Source organism: Amblyomma americanum, chromosome 2, assembly GCF_052857255.1.
Source record: "Amblyomma americanum isolate KBUSLIRL-KWMA chromosome 2, ASM5285725v1, whole genome shotgun sequence".
Taxonomy (NCBI): Eukaryota; Metazoa; Arthropoda; class Arachnida; order Ixodida; family Ixodidae; genus Amblyomma; species Amblyomma americanum.
The window spans coordinates 40737659-40755573 of record NC_135498.1 but is presented as its reverse complement, the minus strand read 5'-3'; the positions used below and the strand labels follow the sequence as shown (position 1 = coordinate 40755573).

At 49.6% G+C, this 17915-nt stretch overlaps 1 protein-coding gene, 1 long non-coding RNA gene, 2 other non-coding genes and 1 pseudogene across 5 annotated transcripts; 3 read left to right on the top strand and 2 right to left on the bottom strand.

Moving 5' to 3' along the window:
- Nucleotides 1-5: 5 nt before the first annotated feature.
- On the top strand, nt 6-1915 carry LOC144118503 (uncharacterized). Its single transcript, XR_013312040.1, has 2 exons — nt 6-184; nt 1722-1915. It is a non-coding gene; the product is annotated as an uncharacterized LOC144118503 (long non-coding RNA).
- A 1623-nt stretch (nt 1916-3538) lies between these two features.
- Nucleotides 3539-3610, bottom strand: TRNAQ-UUG (transfer RNA glutamine (anticodon UUG)). Its single transcript has one exon. It is a non-coding gene; the product is annotated as a tRNA-Gln (tRNA).
- A 6-nt stretch (nt 3611-3616) lies between these two features.
- On the bottom strand, nt 3617-3688 carry TRNAE-CUC (transfer RNA glutamic acid (anticodon CUC)). The gene has a single exon. It is a non-coding gene; the product is annotated as a tRNA-Glu (tRNA).
- A 1410-nt stretch (nt 3689-5098) lies between these two features.
- On the top strand, nt 5099-6722 carry LOC144119643 (high-affinity choline transporter 1 pseudogene; annotated as a pseudogene). Its single transcript, XR_013312401.1, has 3 exons — nt 5099-5324; nt 5937-6044; nt 6520-6722. The product of XR_013312401.1 is annotated as a high-affinity choline transporter 1 pseudogene (transcript).
- Nucleotides 6723-7367: 645 nt separating this feature from the next.
- On the top strand, nt 7368-16935 carry LOC144118502 (high-affinity choline transporter 1-like). Its single transcript, XM_077651424.1, has 6 exons — nt 7368-7500; nt 10510-10659; nt 11840-11969; nt 13496-13713; nt 14794-14992; nt 15367-16935. Exons 1-6 carry the CDS (start codon nt 7384-7386, stop codon nt 16290-16292), a joined length of 1740 nt encoding a protein of 579 aa, XP_077507550.1. The 5' UTR covers nt 7368-7383; the 3' UTR covers nt 16293-16935.
- The last annotated feature ends 980 nt before the right edge of the window (nt 16936-17915 follow it).

The window sequence follows — 17915 nt, the reverse complement described above, 5'->3', positions numbered from 1 at the left end:
GTGACGACATGACTACGTAGTGAGCCACCATCGACGCGTTCCTTTGCAGTCTGTGGACACGGAGCACGACGCGTTGTACTTCGGCTTGCCCGTGGCGGTGGGCGCCTCGGTGAACACCATCATGCCCGTCTCGCTGCCGCTCGTCATGCTGCACGACATGGCGCCAGTCACGCGAAAGCAGTTGGTGAGAGGCAGTTCTTATTTACATCCGCACTGTGGGCCGCTCGTGCTCTCTCGCCACCACAGCCATCATCTGTACCCGACAGTGTTGCCAGAGTGCCTTCAGAACGTGTCACATTCCTGGGTTCAGCTGAAGTTAATGACAGCGCAGCGAGCTATGGAAAGAAAAATGATCGCTGTAGCGTCGAGACCGGAAGCGGGCAGAGTGGGTGAGGGAACAAACTCGGGTTAATGACATCCTAGTCGAAATCAAGAGGAAGAAATGGGCTTGGGCAGGGCATGTGATGCGAAGGCAAGATAACCGCTGGTCCTTAAGGGTAACGGAGTAGATTCCAAGAGAAGGCAAGCGTAGCAGGGGGAGGCAGAAAGTTACGTGGTTGGATGAGATTAAGAAGTTTGCGGGGATACGGTGGCCGCAGGTGGCACAGGACTTGGTTAATTGGAGAGACATGGGAGAGGCCTTTGCCCTGCAGTGGGCGTAGCCAGGCTGATGATGATGTCATCCCTGGGCAGAAGCACAGAGCTGAAGAAGTAGTGGGAAGGGCGCAACTGTGTCGAGATGCAAACTGCCTAATGCCGAATGAATGCAGGATGTTTGTCGACACATGCAAAAATATTTTTTTTAATGCAGAAAATTCACTAGGGACCCACACGCCACCTGGATTTGTGCCCGTACCGCAAAGCTCAACTGGCTAACAATAAAGACCAAGCGTTTAAAAGCGTACGCCGCGTACAGTACATGGCTTATACATTGCATACGTGGCCGCGTAGGGGGGGGGGGGGGGGATATAGCTCATCTATTGGTATCCATGCACATACCGTACTGAAAGTTTCCATAAGGCGAGTCCCATAATTCCATAAATTTCTATGTGGATTATATGGAGTCAGAATGGAGTGTGTGGCGTCAGTATATAGTCTTTATCGAAAGTGCGCATAGAAATTTACGGACTCCATATGACGTCATGCCCTTTTTTATGGAAGCTTTATGGAAATTTTATGGAATGTTTATAGACTCCTGCAGAAAACGTACTGATGTCCATGTACTTTCCCCATCATATGGACTCCATATTCCCATAATTCCGCACGAGTGACTCATAGGGACGTTTCAGTAGGGTAGGCTTGAAACGGAAAGGAGTTCTATATGAAGTAAACAGAGCACCTTGAATTAATACATGGACTTTTATAAAAATTCGGTGGGAATGCATTTGATGATGATGACTATGGATTTTTATGGCGCAAGGGCATCTATGGCCAAAGGGAGCCATGGCACATGGTATTTTCCATTACGCAAGGTGGGGGTCAAATACCCATTTTCCAAGCATTTCACTCCTGATAAGCCGAGCACCAGGCCAAATGAAAGCTCGTACCCATTGTATCGCCGGTGGGTACCCGGCGGCGCTGTGTATCGAACCCCGCACCTCCCGCATGCGAGGCGGATGCTTAACCAGTCGGCCACCGCTGCGCTGAATGCATGCATTTCTGCAGAATATGGCATCGAGTGTTTCCCATGTGTTCACGCAGTCCTTTCCTTCTTTCCACAGATCCTGACTGGCGCCTTCGTCAAGACCGTGGTGGTGGCCAGCATCCTGCTCTCGATGAACACCACGGGAGAATTTGTTTTACAGAGCACCAAGCAATTCAACAGCACCGAAACACTGCCGCCATTTATATTGCGCTGAAACGATCAAGAAAGTATAGTGCATATACTATTGCGCTGTGCACTCTGTCGGTAAAGCATGGCCAAGTATTCATCATAAAGCATCTTATTCACACAAGACATTTCAGTCTGCTGAGAAAATGATGTTACGATTGACCAGTACAAGCAACGGTAGAATGACGGTATGCGCGATTCATCAATAGTTAAAGAAACCTGCCTGCCAAATGATGGCATATTTTTATACCGGTGTTATGATGAAGAAAACGATCCAAATTGCTTTGTTTAGCGTGAAAGTCTTCTATAATAAACACACCGCTTCAGTTCGGTAACTGAGTGCAACGGTAACTTCATGCATCTCCATGCAAGGCAGTTATTTATTTCAAGCCTGAAAGTACTATCAATACTCATTACATTCATCAGATTAATCCAAAATGTGCCATTGGCAACTCAGTAGCCTACCGCCAAGGTATTCTCTGTCGTTCTTTGTGTTTGACGTGTTGAAGTATCCATCCGGCTTGGTTTCAGTGGAGTGAACCACCAACTAGCCCCCGTTATTGCTCTGAGACTGCTAAATCCCGTAGGTAATCTTCTCCGGGACACTATGCGCGTCCTTTTTTTTTAGAAGGGGGGGGGGTAGGTGGACATAGTGTTTAAATACTTTGACTCACAGTGGCAGAAAAGGACAAACTAAATAGTACATATGCAGGAAACAAGGACGGAGAAAGCTTTATGCGAGAGGAAAAAACGCTCAAGGTAATAGCATAGAACATCTTATTCACGCAAGGCATTCCATTCTGCTGAGAAAATGTTACGATTGACCAGTACAAGCAACGGTAGAATAACGGTATGCGCGATTCATCAATAGTTAAAAACGCCCATAGTCATCATCATCAAATGAATTCCCACCGAATTTTTATAAAAGTCCATGTATTAATTCAAGGTGCCCTGTTTGCATGTCAAGACTGACTGTACAAAATGCATGACGTCTTCTATTGGCACTCCAATTCTACTTTTGCTCTATGACATCCTTAGTGGGCGGCTTTCAAAAATTAAATAATGGCAACGCAGGTTGAGGGATGTGCGCAAAGAGCGTAATACAGATTAACATCCTTAGTGGGCGGCTTTCAAAAATTAAATAATGGCAACGCAGGTTGATGGATGTGCGCAAAGAGCGTAATACAGACAATCTCTGTACATCCCTCAACCTGCGTTGCCATTATTTAATTTTTGAAAGCCGCCCACTAAGGATGTACTCCAAAAGAGCATTCAAGGTGGATATTACGTGGGGGAGGAGGAGCACTACATAAAATATATAATACATAGAAAACACTATAGAAAGTTAGGGTAACGATCGGACACAATAAGAAGACATACTAATGAAGTTATAAAAACAATGTAAACATAGAATGCACTTCTCGCCATCGCTGGAATATTTCTGGAGAATTTTGCGCGTCCCCCACAAAAATCTCAGGAACAGTCTAAAAATGAAAAAATTCCTGCGTTTTATGCGAACTGGTTAAAGGGCTTAAATTATACTGATTGCTTTTCCCCCATGCTTTGGGCATTCAAGCACGAACGCACGCACAAATTACAGCGAGTTAGTATTCAAGATATCATCGGAAAAGTAGAAAGCCTTGTATAAATCATCACTTCCACAGAACTGGCGGATAATTAAAGAAAAAAAAACTGGGAGGAAAAAAAAGGTCTCACCGAGACTCGAACTCGGATCGCTGGATTCAAAGTCCAGAGTGCTGACCATTACACCATGAGACCGACTTATTCCGACGCCGGGAATCGAACCCGGGCCTCCTGGGTGAGAGCCAGGTATCCTAGCCACTAGACCACGCCGGAGACACTCGCCGTCGAGACGGGAGAATTAAGCGCTCAGTCGCTGCGTCCGGCCGTTGGAAGCCAGGCTGCACGCTCGGACGGCGTGACGTTATTCGAGCGGGACCTCTCGCTCGTAACGTGCTCGCAGCTGTTGTGCACTGGCGAGCGGGGGGAAGCGATCGTCGTGACAAAGATATACGACCTTCGAGTCGCTGTCTTGCCGCACAGCGGAGGCTTTGCGTAGTGGTGCTCTTGGTAATTCTGGAATAATGCAGAAGGAAAAGGAAAGAACTGAAGGGAAGGGTTGAAATGCGGTCCAGTTGGTTCATAGTAACTTGAAAAAAACCAGTCTCAAAAGACACGGGACAAGAGAAGGAGTGTTCACGCCACAACGACTGGGAAGCAACGTTAAGAAATGTGAAGATGGTTTGGTTTTACGAGGTTTGAAGTCCGAAAACGACTCGGGCTATGAGGGACGCCGTAGTGAAAGGCTCCGGAAATTTCCACCAAGAGTTCGTTAACGTCCGCTGCCATCGCACAGTACACGGGTCTCTGGAATTTTGCCTTTATCGAAATGCGACCGACGCTGCCGGGATCCAACTCGCGTGTTTCGGGTCAGTAGCCAAGCACCATAACCACTGAGCCACCGCGGCGGGCCGAAAATGTGAATGAAAAAAATTATTTGACGTCATCGCGTAACGTACGTATAAACTTCTTCTCTGTCATTCACCTTGCTTCTAATACATTTGGATGCATGCGAGAACATTATTATCAACATAAAATTCGCCACAGCCATGAGTGAGTGAGAAAACGTTTAATGCATAGAAGAAATCGCATTTAGGCGGGTGGGCCCTCATTCCGGGGAGCCCATTGGCTTTTACCGCCGCTCTTGCCCGGTTCTCCAGCGAAAGCTGGTCTTCCGAATGTGAGCTGGACAGCGTCGCCTTCCAGCCTTCAGTTGTTGTGTTATTGATTCTTGGCATAGCTTTGAAAGGGTACGTGCTTGCGCGAAGAAGACGGGACGAAACAATCTGCCTTCTATCTGCCTTTTACGAAAATAAACTAGTTGGAAGTTGCGCTCTGTACATGTCGTGTGTGTTGTGTCCCGTCTTTTTCATGCAAGCACGCACCCATTCAAAGATGAACCAACTCGCCCATACAAGAGTATTACTTGGTATAGCTGTATTCTTCTGGCATGCCCATATCATGTGTTATAACTTAGCCACCTCACCACAGAAGGCGCGGTGAGGATCGTACGAATTTGGAAACATGTAGCTCAGTTTGATTGGGTTTTAAGTCACGGCCGCTTAAAATTTCCCATTATATGCACACGCGAACGGACGCTCCGAGTGCGAGGAAGAAGTTGGCACGTGTGCGAGCATCACGCGACGGCCTCGCGAGGGAAGACGGTAACGCCGCCGTGAGGACGAGATGGCGGCGAACACCTTGGCCGTAGTGCTGATCATCTGCTACTATTCCGCCGTGGTGCTGCTGGGCTTCTGGTCGCGCAACAAGGTCCAGTCGGAGCGCGACAACTTGCAGACCTCGCGTAGCAGCACGGAGAGCCGCCGCAAGCACGACGACCCCAACTTCTTCTTGAAGCTGGCAATGGCCAACCGGAGCTTGCCGCTGGCCCTGGGCGTAGGATCTATGACTGGTGAGTAGATGCACGACGCGACAGCTGTGGGACATGGCGCCTTAGGCTTAACGGCGCTGGTCGCGGTCCTGGTACAAAAGCAGGGCGATGCTCTGGGAGGCGTAGGTCTGGGAGAATACGAAGGAGAGCAGTGAAGCTGACGGGAAGGGCCAAATCTGTCCCGTTGCTGTTCAGTTATCCCATAGCGTAACCCCTCTAACTAGAAGTGCCAAGCATAGACCAGCGGCTGGAAGACCAGCTGCGCTTGTGCAAGACTTCTTTACTCCTTGCTATGCGTTGTAGTGAATACTCTCTTCGCTACAATTTAATGTTTCGTGTCCTCTCGCCTGTTTAAGAATCAGGCACATCGCGCGAGCGACCATCGTTCGTACCGAACCCTCTAATGCCCTGAGCGCTTTCCGTAATCGCTGAGAGAATAGAAAAACATTTGAGAAAGGGTTGCCGAACTTCCAGGGCACCCAATAAAAGTAGCTGGAGCGGACTCCGGAAGGGCAGTTCCGTATTTTGAAATGGCGCAGCGTCACAACCAATTCCACTGCAGATTTTTAATTTTCTGCGTTCGTGTTTCACTTCAGTGGCACGTTTTTTTTCACGGCTGTGTTTGTGGTACAGCTACTTGGGTTGGTGGCGGCTACCTCAACGGAACTGCGGAGGCGGTATACAAGAACGGAATCCTGCACTGCCATACCCCGGTGGGCTACGCCGTCAGTCTGGTCATAGGTAAGCCAGCGCGGTGCGCTGCGTGTAGCGCATATCCGCTGTGACGTCTAATAATGCGAGCACGAGTGTTCAGGAGATAAGTAAAAACTATTTTTCGCTTGTTGTTAAATTTGTGCATTGGACCAACTGGCCCAGCCTTTCGCTTGGACATAACAATGCCCTGTAAGACTGTAGCAGCCTTGCGTGGAAGTGCAAAGTTGCATCAGCGCGAGGAATTCTGTCCTTGCACAGAAATCGTATGCCTTACAGAATCCTGTCCTGCCTGTCTTATGAAGAAGAGAAGATTGCTCATTCGCTCCGTCCCATGAAGTAACATCAAAAAGAGGATTTCTGTCTTGACTTCTCAGTTGGAACTTGGAGGCGTCTTCGTAACGCAGTCGGCCGTGGGTTTCCGACCATCGACTGTGCTCATGATTGCGATGACAGTAAGGATGACACATTATGTGACTGCATGCTTGTGCCTTTGTTTCTTCAGGCGGCACTTTCTTCGCGCACAAGATGCGTGCCCTGAAACCGGTGACCATGCTGGACCCGTTTCAAAACCGCTACGGCCGCTGGATGACGCTGCTGCTCTGCATCCCAGCCGTCGCTGGCGAAGTCTTCTGGACGGCCGCCGTTCTGGCGGCTCTAGGTGCGACTGGTTTTTCACAGTGTGCTAAAGGTGTTAGACTGCTGTGACGTCATTTGTTACTGAAAGTTCCCAGTAGGGCGCGCAGAACTGCAATGAACATATTCACGAGTGGCGTTGTTCGGTGCTTTGGAAGGAAGTCTGTAATAAATCACTGACATCAACCCAAGAGCAGCCGTGGGCTTCAAAGGAAAGCTACACAGCTTCGGTAGAAACTTCGTAGAAATTCGCCTTGTTGCGAAGTTCAAACCCGGGATCACCTCTTCACCAGAGCAGTCGCTCTACCAACTGGGCTAACCTGGACAGCTGGCGTATTACCGGTTGGGCGAGAGCGAATTGATCAGTAACTCTAAGTGAGTGTAGTGTTGGTCAAATGTTTAGCTCTATATGTTTAGCTGTGGAAGCTGTATAGTCTTCGTTTGTAGCCGTGTGGCTGAGTTTGGGTGGATGCCAGTGAGTAATTACTCCCTTATTACAAATGCATGCTCCACCTTAGGGGATTCTTCTAAATATTTGACCTAGAAGGAAGTATGTTGAACAGTGTTAGCTCTCTATATGGCTTCGTAATCACAGCACATTGAAAGACTGCTTCGGCGCATTTTAATTACGCAATTAGCGCCCTTGCACACTGCCTCGTCCGACAAACCGGTAGTTGCTCAATATCGAGCCCCGCTTGCAGGTGACACTGCCGCTGCCATCTTGGAAGTGAACATGAGGTTCTTCGTGGTGGCGTCTGCGATGCTCGTGTTCGCCTACACCTCGCTGGGCGGCTTCGACGCAGTCACGTACACGGATGCCCTCCAGATATTTGTCACGGCCGTCTGTCTGGCAAGTTCCCTGCTGAGGCTTGTGCGAGGAGTCGTTCGGGGACGGATGGAGAGCAGCTGCTCTATGGTTCACGTTCCGAGGCCGTTGAGGACCCGCTGCATTTACGAGTCTTTTTTTGCGTGAAGACGATTTCCAACGTCACGTATTTTAAATGCCATGCAGTAATATAACGCATAAGTTGCTCGAAGACGCATTAGTTCCTTGCAGAGACCATAAACAGTTGGGTGCTTGCTGTGCTTTTACAGTTTAACAGCTATTAGCATTTAAAACCTGATTTAGTTATCCGATTTTATCATCATTAGCGTTTTACCGCAGTGGTGACCTAGTGGTCCAGCATCCGCCTCGTATTCGGGAGGTGCGGGGTTCGATCCCAGTGCCGCCGAGTACCCACCGGCGACAAAAGGGGTACAAGCTTTCCCCTGATCTGGTGCTCGGCTTCTTTAGGGTGAAATGCTGAGGAATGGGTCTTTGACTTCACCTTGTGCAATGAAATCTACCTTGTGCCATGGCGCTCTTTGGCCGCAGATGCCATTGCGTCATAGAAAATCATTGTCAACATTATTAGCATTTGAAAGTGTCTAGATAGCAGGCGAGACACCGATGAGTTTCTTCATTTCATTTCATCTTATTTCCTGAAAGACCCGTTGACGGCTGTTACATAAGGCGTGGGAACATACATTGCTATCACCAAGTGTTAATACGACGAAAGGTGATTTGCAATGTGTTCGGCGGATGAGGACGTGATGACAACGATGTCTTTGCATACGTCGTTCCAGGCTGATGCAGCGCGGGGAAAAAATTAAGCGGGAAGGGTGGCCGGGCGGGCACGTGTACAGGAAACTTGAAGTGGATGACGTGTGCGGTGAGATATGCGGGCTGGTGAGACAGTGTAGGGTATTTTAAGATCGCCAAGGTTATTCTTTCGCAGAGAGGTGCAGACTTTTTTTTTTACAGCGATAGCTCTTAACGCCTTTCTTGCCTGCGCGTCGTCATCGCTGGCTTCCCGACACAATTAGTGCGATGAGTAAATTGTTACGGAATGGCAACAGGTGCGGCGCGCCGTGCTAGCCGAAACACGCTCTCCCTTAGTGACATCATAGGGAGAGCGATGCTGTTGTGTTATGGAACAAGACGGGCTTAACCAGGCAATAGGACGGTCGAAAGCCAACTCATACTGAGTCCCGAGACACACCAGAGCGATCCTCGCACCCCACGTCACGCGAGCATCCCCAGTGGTAGCACCTGCCATTGCAAGGCAGTAGCGCATTGCTTAATTTCTGCACCACTGCGCTGCCAGCAGCCAGTATGTGTCTCCTCTTAGCCACTGGATGTGGCTACTGACTAAATCATCTCCCCTGAGAGAGGAGACAGTCTCTTGGGCGGAATAACGAAACGTCCGCTCATGGTGTGCTGGTGGGAGGCGTCTGTGCAGGCTACGTGGGAATCTCTCTGGGAGCACTGCGTCTGTGTCTCCGTCGAGAGAAGATTCGTTTCCTTTGTTCTGTCTGTCAGGCGACAAAAAAGGGACAAGACGGGTCCGATTGCACCCACGGTGCCGCCTTCGGTGTCAAGGTTGTAGGATCTAGTAGGGTAGAGAGCTGGGCCAGTTGGTACATAGTTCTTAGGAAAAAAAAAGAACCAGCGGAAGGACGTAGACACAGAGGGACACAGGACACAGGCGTCCTTCCACTGTTTTTTTTTCTTAGCACTATGTAGGATCTAGGCTCGCTCTAGAGTACCTGCACGTTCCCTTTCCTCTTCAGGCCTGTGATCCAGACCTCATCCCATTCCGGAAGGTTTGTAAGTGGACGCACGCCATGTGGTCGATCGAAGTCTCGGCGATGCAGTTCACGTACGATACCGCTTTTGGAATTCACGAAGTTTAGTAGTCTATCGCAAGCGAGCAATAAGCACTGTGAGAGCTGCAGGAACCGTCGCCCTCACCCGTAGTAGCTCGAAGGCTGTATCCATTTTTTGGAGCAGTTGACTTGCACGACACCAATGTCAAGCGCTGGTCTTGGGTCTTTTAATGAGTTTGCGTTATAAGAGTCTACGCAAGCAAAAATCACGACCGTCACGAGTGACGCGTCACGGGCTGAGAGCCTAGTGACATAATTATAATCTGCCTACCATGGCAGGTGGCAACCTGTCCTCTAATAATACTTGACATTAATAATTAACGCTGCTTTCGGCTCCTCTGTGCCCTCGGTGCGAAGGGTCATGGGGAGGAAAGAATGTGCACCAACTCTCGCGAGGGTCGACACTTCAACCATGCCGTAATGGGGGGGGGGAGGGGGGAAGCAGAGGTCATGACGGAAAGTTAAAGGGGAAGAGCAAGAAGTGCTGTAGTACGGGTACATACCATGCTCAATGCAGTGCGAATGCGAGTGGGTACGGTCCACTTGTCCTAAGCAGCGCAGCCTTTATGATGTTGGGATCTAAATTCAGCCCGAGTGGTCAGGTGTAATTGAAATGGCGTCGGACCAGCTCTGCCGTAGCCTTGGAACAGGTACAAGAAGACATATTAGAGTGGTCGGTTTTTTTTTTTTGTAGAGCTCGTAATAGCGATTGACTTCAGTTTCGTTTGGCGCGGAGAGATATCTTTACTTCAGGCAGAAAGCGGGAGTTTTTATCCGGCCACAAACGCAGCCTCGACGACTCAGTCATGCAGAAAAGGTTCGGTATAGAAGGCGGGGTATAAAGAACACAGACAAGTTGTACTATAATGAATCTTCTACTAGGTAATCTGAGTAAGAGATTAACTTTATCGATGGTGTTGCGTTGTGCGGATGCTCGGCACCGAGCCGGAAATTATCGCAATAGGTGCATTACTGTCAATTCTGGCTCACTTTTCTTAAAATGGCGTTGTGTAGTGTTATGAGCGTATTCCACCGCACGTTAATGTTTCTAGCGATTCGGCGCATTTTCTTTCTGTTGCACTTATCCCGTCATAAGCTCTGCGTTGATCGGTTTACACATGCTTGCCCCCGTACCCTCTTGTGCGCACAGTGGATCTGCGTGCCTGCGTGTCTGATACACAAAGCTGTTGGCACGGTGGGTCCTCCGCTCAACGACTGGATCGGCACCATCGGGTTTCCCCAAGTCAGCCCGCTTCTCGACCGCTTCCTGATGACAGCTCTCGGTGGCATCCCGTGGCAGGTGAACAAACGATTGCTATTGCTGTTGACCGGAAAGAAAACTAGGAGGGGGGGGGGGGGCTCTTTTGCAGAGTAGTTTTGGCTTGAATAGGCCCACGTCACTAAGCTTACTGTACGTGTGCGCAGCTAGCGTGGCCACCGTGATGCCGATAGTTCTCTACAGTTCACCACTGCTCCTCCAGAGATGTAGCCAATCCAACCCGGACTGTACCTTATAACGGTCTCGCTCAGGATCAAATCCCGATCGCGGCGGCCGGGTTTTTCTAGCGGTGAAATGCAAGAGGCGCTCATGTGCTTTGCGGTATCAATACGTTTTCAAGAATCCCTGGTGCTCTTTCTGTCTTCCTTTTTTTTTTTCATTCCCTCCTTCATACATTAACTCAGGGCATGTCTGAGGTGCCCATGCAAAGTGAGACAGTTAATGCGTCTTTTCTTATTTTTTGCTTTCTGAAAACAGCTATCGACATCATCCGCAGAACTAGACTCGTATAGTGAAGCTTTAGATGAAATTGATCGAGCGTTGTCGTTCCGAATCTGCACTGCAGAGTCTCTCTTAGCCTGTAGGTCGCTTTGGGAGCTTAAACCCTATGCGCCGTACCACACCACACCGTACCGTACCAGAGAATAGTGTCGGTACTTCACCGGTTGGCTAAATAACCTCGAGTGTCCTATCTTCGAATATCACGTTAAGGAATTTCCTCATGAGATGAACACTTTAAGCTTTAAATGCCACGTCAGGCGCTCCGCCTCCAAAGAAGCTGTCTTTCCGTTTATGCCTTACTTTTCGTTGTTTGAAATTAAGAAACTGCTGGGAGTGACCTGATTTCTACAAACCGTAACGCATGTACTATCAAGAGCAATATTAGCGGGAACACGGGATCGCGTGGCAGATAGCCTCACACCCAGCACGTGGCGATGCACGGCGGCCGCTTTTCGCAACACTGTGGAAAGGGTACTGCTGCGTTGCCTGCTTCTGATGGAAGAACGCACCTCCCTCTCCACTCGGTTTCTGAAAGCGGCGCCACGAATCGCTACAGGTAGGGTTCGAGGCTATCGGGCATATGCTCCTATGTTCCTGCTCATATTGCTCATGATAGTGCATCACATCAAAGGAATGCTTACCGGTTATAACAAAGGGTGGTTCCACGGGGTAAGGAGCCTTGTCGCTCTTTGGGACGCAGGTGTACTTCCACCGAGTGCTTGGCTGTGAGACTGACTTCGACGCCCGCATGCTCTCCTACCTTTCCGCTCTGGGATGCATCGCCATGGCCATCCCACCGGTCGTCATTGGTGCCGCAGCCAAAAGTACCAGTAAGTGCTTCCTGTACTCTCTGTATTGGCTTTGAGGCATATCGCTAAGGCGGCACCTTGGATGTGTGTTTAGCCTTTGTCATTTTAACACGATGGTGTTTAAAGGCCCCGATAGCCAGAAAGCCTGTCGTCGGCGTTGTGAGTGAAAAATCACGAGCATGACTCTGGCAGGTGGTGCACAGAGAGCAATCTATAAGAGGCAGGCGGGCCACCTAGGTCACGTGACCTTGCGGTGCCACCACAACTTGCCCACCGTATTGTGAGCAAACTGCCCACCGTGGCAGCTGGCAGTTGAATCAATGATTGGTCGCTCTCGAAGAGCAACCTTGGGCGCACAAGACCCACCGCTGGGAGTACCTGCCATCGCAAGGCAGTGGCGTATCACCTCTGCGCCAGGAGTGGTATGAGAACTCCAGGGTATCTATGAATCTTAATTAGAGGGTGACCAAATCCGCATATATGGGCATTAACCCATTATTTCTATCGCGCCATATATCCTTCAGGAGGAGCTTAATTGTCCCCTTCAGTGAAACCGAAACAGCGAAACCGAGTTGAAAAACGCTAAGGCGCCCGTGTGCTGTGCGATGTCAGTGCACGTTAAAGATCCCCAGGTGGTCGAAATTATTCCGGAGCCCTCCACTACGGCACCTCCTTCTTCCTTTCTTCTTTCACTCCCTCCTTTATCCCTTCTCTTACGGCGCGGTTCAGGTGTCCAAAGATGTATGAGACAGATACTGCGCCATTTCCTTTCCCCAAAAAACCAATTATTATTATTATTAAACCGAGCTGAAAACCGAAGTGCTAGCTCGCCTAATTCGCATTTGGCTTAGCCACGCTATAAATCGTTCATAGTTTGTTTGTTTGTTTGTTTTGCAGAGGTAACGTCTTCTGATATGTTCTGGTACCAGGTGCACCATCGATAGTGTTATATAAGTGGGCGCGAAAGATGAAAAAAAAAGTTAGGAAAAGACTGACAACAGTGTTGTATTGGTGGGCCAAAAAATAATACTGGAGAATACGAGGAAAGAGCAATCGATAGTGACGATGACACGATTAGTTGCGCGAAGTGTTGGCATTTAATGTTGTACATCTACCGAGATGCTGAGTGTGGTTTACCGGACGTGGTGTAGATTAAATGCCCCATCTATACAGGGAGCACCAAAGGCATTGTGCAGTTGCTGCCACTTGGCTATGCAACACATCAACATGGTCCCATTGCTGTGCATTGTTATTAGCTCCACGAAAACCGAGACGCCCGCGTCTACGGGTGCGGTTACCAAAAATATGAATTTAAATCCTCGCGAAACCTCTGCCGTCCCTAAGTGTACTTCGGTCAAGAACGTTTCCGCTTCTAGATATCATACTTACTGATTGAGCAACGACCGCCTCGCTGTTTGCGACAGTGCTCATGATTATGGCATCCGTAACATTAGCGCTTTGTGGTCTGCGCGCACGATATTGTGCTTGAGTTCACGTGTGTGCTTGCGTGCGTGCGTGTTTTTCTTTCATACGTTCACACTTCACAGACTTCACAGCGGCTGGCTACCGGGGGCCGTATTATCTGCGTGATAAGGACAGCGTCAGAGTGCTGCCATTCTCCATCCGCTATCTGACCTCTGGTCTGGTCTCCATCCTGGGCCTCCTGGGCATCACAGCGGCCATCATGTCCTCCGTGGACTCTTCCATGCTCAGCGCTTCCCTGCTGGTGACCAAGAACATTTACAAGTCTGTCGTTCGGCCCATGGTACGCGTGTGACAACAAATCAACTCGTCACGCGCGGTCAGGCATATGTTGAGACATCGCCTCCTCTAGATGGTTCAGATGATGGGCAGAGATGCGTGTGGTCTTTGTTAAAGTAAACGGCTGTCTTGAGAAGTGGACAGGGCTAAATTTATACTCCTGTCAAGCGCGCAAAATCACTTTTGAAGAGTGCCTGAGAGTGTTTGAAGTGTACTCCCCGTGAGTACACTTTGCGCGGTATTAGACGGCAATTAGTCTGGCGCCAGACAACTGCAGACGGGCTCGCATGCTACGAAAACTGGCCCACATCCTATACACCGCCTGGTGCACATTAGCCACTTTGACAACGTGACTCCTTATTAGTTATTCACTAGGACGCCACGACTGATTCGATGCACTTGTTCCTCCACTCCCCGAGTGCTTAATCTGCGCGCTAAGATCAACGCACTAGATATTTATCCACAAAATACATTTAAACCCAGCAGAGCAGTTAGATGCGTCTAGCGGTATCATAGGATCAGGAGTTTTTTTCCCGAAACTCTTCCATCAGAAATTCGGTGCAGTTTCCGTAATGAGCGAATGCTGTAGAGTTGAGCACCAGTGGAGAGACGTGATTGTGGACAAGTCCGATAAGTCGACGTCCTAACTATGGGCGCTTCAGTCGCCACTCTTCGCCGTACTGTTCAGCCACCCCTCTGTGTAGTGCATGTGAATAAATTGGTTTTTGTTTACATATGCATCGCATCCGGAGAAGTAGATTAGTATCCGTTCGTTTATACATGTCCCTGTTGCGGTTGAACAGGGTTGTCTAATTCATGAAGTGGTCATGAGAAAGCGGACGGCAGTACTACAAATAGCTTCATTGGCTGCTGTGTTAGCACCGAAAGAGATGAAAGATCGATGCAGTGCCACCAGGTCTGGCGGCCTACCCTTCCCTTTAGTGTAGCATTGACGCTACAGCACTACTCACAACTGGCTTCTAACAAAACGATCAGTACGAGGTTCAGACACGGTGCTGCTGTTTTTAGCTATGGTCGTCGACCGGAGCTTAACTCTCAGGGTCCATTCTCGTGTCTGTTACAGGCCTCTGACGCCGAAGTGGCCTTCACCTTACGCATGATGGTGTTCCTGATCGGGGCCTGGGCTACATACTTGGCGCTGTCCGTGCAGTCTGTCTTCGAGATGTGGTCGCTTTGCTCCGACGCGGTCTATGTACTGCTATTCCCCCAACTGCTGTGTGTACTGTACTTCAATCAAACCAACGCCTACGGCTCGCTCATGGGTAGGTAAAGAGAGCAGGAAGATACCAGAGGCGCGCCACCAGTTCTCTTACAGTAATCTGTTGAATTAACGATCATCATGTCTTTATGACCTTACGCTTCAGTTAATGGTGCAATGATCGGAGAGCCAACATTGCGTGAGAAGAGTTTGTGGCATATAGTTTTGGCATTGTGATGCCTATTGGAGTGCGAGCACTGTGCGCAGCCTAATGCGTGTGGGGAGTTTACATGAGCTAGGGTATCAACTAGTGGCGCTTGTTGCAGGCCAGCACTGGCCCAGCAGAGCAGTGTCCCTATGCGACATGGCTCTAGACAACAACATTATGCGACATGATTCTAGACAGCGTCTGTTATAAACTGTGTTCCTCGCTTCCAGGCTTCATCGTCGGCTGCTGCCTTCGATGGTTATTTGGCGTGCCGGCGCTGGGCTTGCCGGTAATGGTAAGGCTTCCGTTGTACGACGAAGAGCTGGGCCAGGGGTTCCCCGTGCGGTTGGTCAGTATGGGTTTCGGCGTAGTCATCATCCTGCTTGGCTCGTACGCCGCAGAGAAGACCTTCGAAAAAGGCTGGTTGCCACAACGCCAGGACGTGTTCCGATGCTTCCAACACGGGCGCTACAGCAGGGAGTACCAGGCCGCCAGTGCTATGAACGTCATGGGTTCTGCCCTTCAGGCCGAAGCTCCCGTCACCGGTTCTGCGCCGCATACACGCCTGGCGAGCCACAGTTCGAGGATTGGTTCAGAGGCAAGCATGGAGGACGAGGCACCAAACGCGGACAACAGGGACCCCTTGTCCACAAGCAGCAAGGCCAGCAGCCTGTCCAGGAAGTCCAGCAACGGGGACAAGATGACGACCACGAGGGGCAGCGCAGTGGACTTGAGCAGACACCGTAGAGCCTCCTCCGTTGCGGACATGAACAAGCGGAGGAGCGCCAGCGTCGGGGATTTGAGCAGGACCGTACAGGAGGGCGCTTTTGCCGAGAGAAGGCGCAGGAGGCACAGTTCCGCAAGTCTGCAACTCGAGCCAAAGCCTGACTCGAAGGCCGACCTGTCGTGGCATCCCATGCCAAGCGCCAAATCGGAGCTCCCGCCCGACGCGAAAGCTGAGGTCAAGCCAGAGGGAAGTCAGGCGAGTGTGAGCCAGACGCCCAAGAAAAGGCGCCACATGCCCAGGAGCCATAGCAAGACCTCCGCAGCGGGAGTAGGCGGCACGTCGCAAAGCGGCGCCACCGACCAGCACTCGGGAGAAAAGGCAATGAAATCCTCGGCAGCTCAGGAGTCAGCCACGAAGTTAACTTCGTGATGCGATATGGTTTGTTTTCTGTTGCGTTTTGTGTGGACTAGCACGGTAAGACAATTTCACAATTTTTTTGACGTGCGACGTGTGTGCTTCCGCTTCATCGCCGTGGCTCTACCTGAACAGCGGCTGTGTACGGACAAGTTTTAAATCTAGCGGAGCATTTTGTTTTTCGGAAAGCAGTTACGAGGCCGGATGTTTTGATATGACACTCGACGGCGTTTCGCCTGCTACCATCCAGCTCCTGCATGGTGCTTGCATAGAACATCAATGTTTCTTCGTTTTACATTTCGTCGCTCTTCCCTTTCTTCTTTCCTTCTTTCCCGTGTACCAGATTAGGCTGCATGTTTAAGTGCGTAATGTTTCTTCCAATTATACTTCGAAATAGGCTGCTTCATTTATGTCTAAATTGTTCTTGAAAGCGTTGAGCATTTAAATTTGTTCAGCTTTCAAAGAAAATTATAATTTCATCGCAGCGAAAAAAATGGTACTAATGTCCCTCTCTACTAGGACGCAGGGATGAAGTGGCTAATTTCTGGGTGAACAGAAATTAAGGAATATTAGATGGGACGCTGAACATTGCACATTGTTGCCAATTGTGGCGTTTTGATAGTTATAGCAGGTCATAAGCGCTATTCGTTTGCCATCCCCGGAGAACGAAAAAACTTCGAAACAGGGTGGAAACAGGTGTGCCCGGCAATGATAGCCGTTCAAATTGTAACGATAGCAGGTGCGAGATTGTGAGGCCCCGTTTTACTGTGACTGCATCAGAACTCTATTAGCAAAAATAAATTTTTGGCTAACCGTTGTGCCTCTCGTAAGACTTTTCACCAGGCTTAACATTGTGACTTGCGGATTGGGATTATTTTCTGCTGTACTTGGAACTGGTTCCGCTCTCAGAATTTGCTCTCCGCCGATGGCGGTCTGAAATACATGAATGTCTGGAAACATAGTGCTGCGTGTCTTTGATTAACGTTGCCTTTTACCACAAAAGAGGTAAATGCAGGTAATAGTGGTGGATGAATTTTGAGTTTTTATGACACCTCGCGTTCAAGTGTTCGTAACGAAAATAACCCAAAGGATGAGTGATAGCTCTGGCATGGCTAGACAGACTGTGCCGACTCCACTTCTTCCATGGTTAATGAGCCAGCTGCTGCTGCTGCATGCTGCTGCTGCTGCTGATAGGAAAAAAGAAAAGGAAAGGGCACGGGCCTGCCTACTGGCTCAAGCCGAGCCACGCTCGCGGCCGCGTGCTGAAAGTAGGAGTGTTAAAGGCCACAGCGGCTAAGCGGCGTTTATATACGCGCCATACGTTGACGTCACGTCACCTCTCAGTAGAGCCACCTCGACGGTACTCATTTAAAATGATATTGTAGGTCAGAGGCCAAGGGTGAAAGGGCGAGCCACCATCGTGGACACGAGGCACCATGATGTACCTTTGGTAGACATGGTACACGATACAGTTTTAACTTTGTTAAACCTAATGCAGTTCGAAAACATTCCCAATCGCCAAGGTCAAATTTTGGCAATGGCCCGGGCCAAATTTGGAGGTCGTCATCGTGCCGGGCATGCTCAGTTATGGCTGGACATCGATTTTGGTCCAAATCGGACAGGGTCAAATTTCAGAGG

Bases quoted from the DNA above. Each gene is read 5' to 3' on its own strand.
- LOC144118502 (XM_077651424.1), top strand. From the start codon at position 7,384: ATGAGGTTCTTCGTGGTGGCGTCTGCGATGCTCGTGTTCGCCTACACC. The intron at 10,660-11,839 runs GTGAACAAACGA...TTTGGGACGCAG, and splicing joins TCGGTGGCATCCCGTGGCAG to GTGTACTTCCACCGAGTGCT. The intron at 11,970-13,495 runs GTAAGTGCTTCC...CACACTTCACAG, and splicing joins TGCCGCAGCCAAAAGTACCA to ACTTCACAGCGGCTGGCTAC.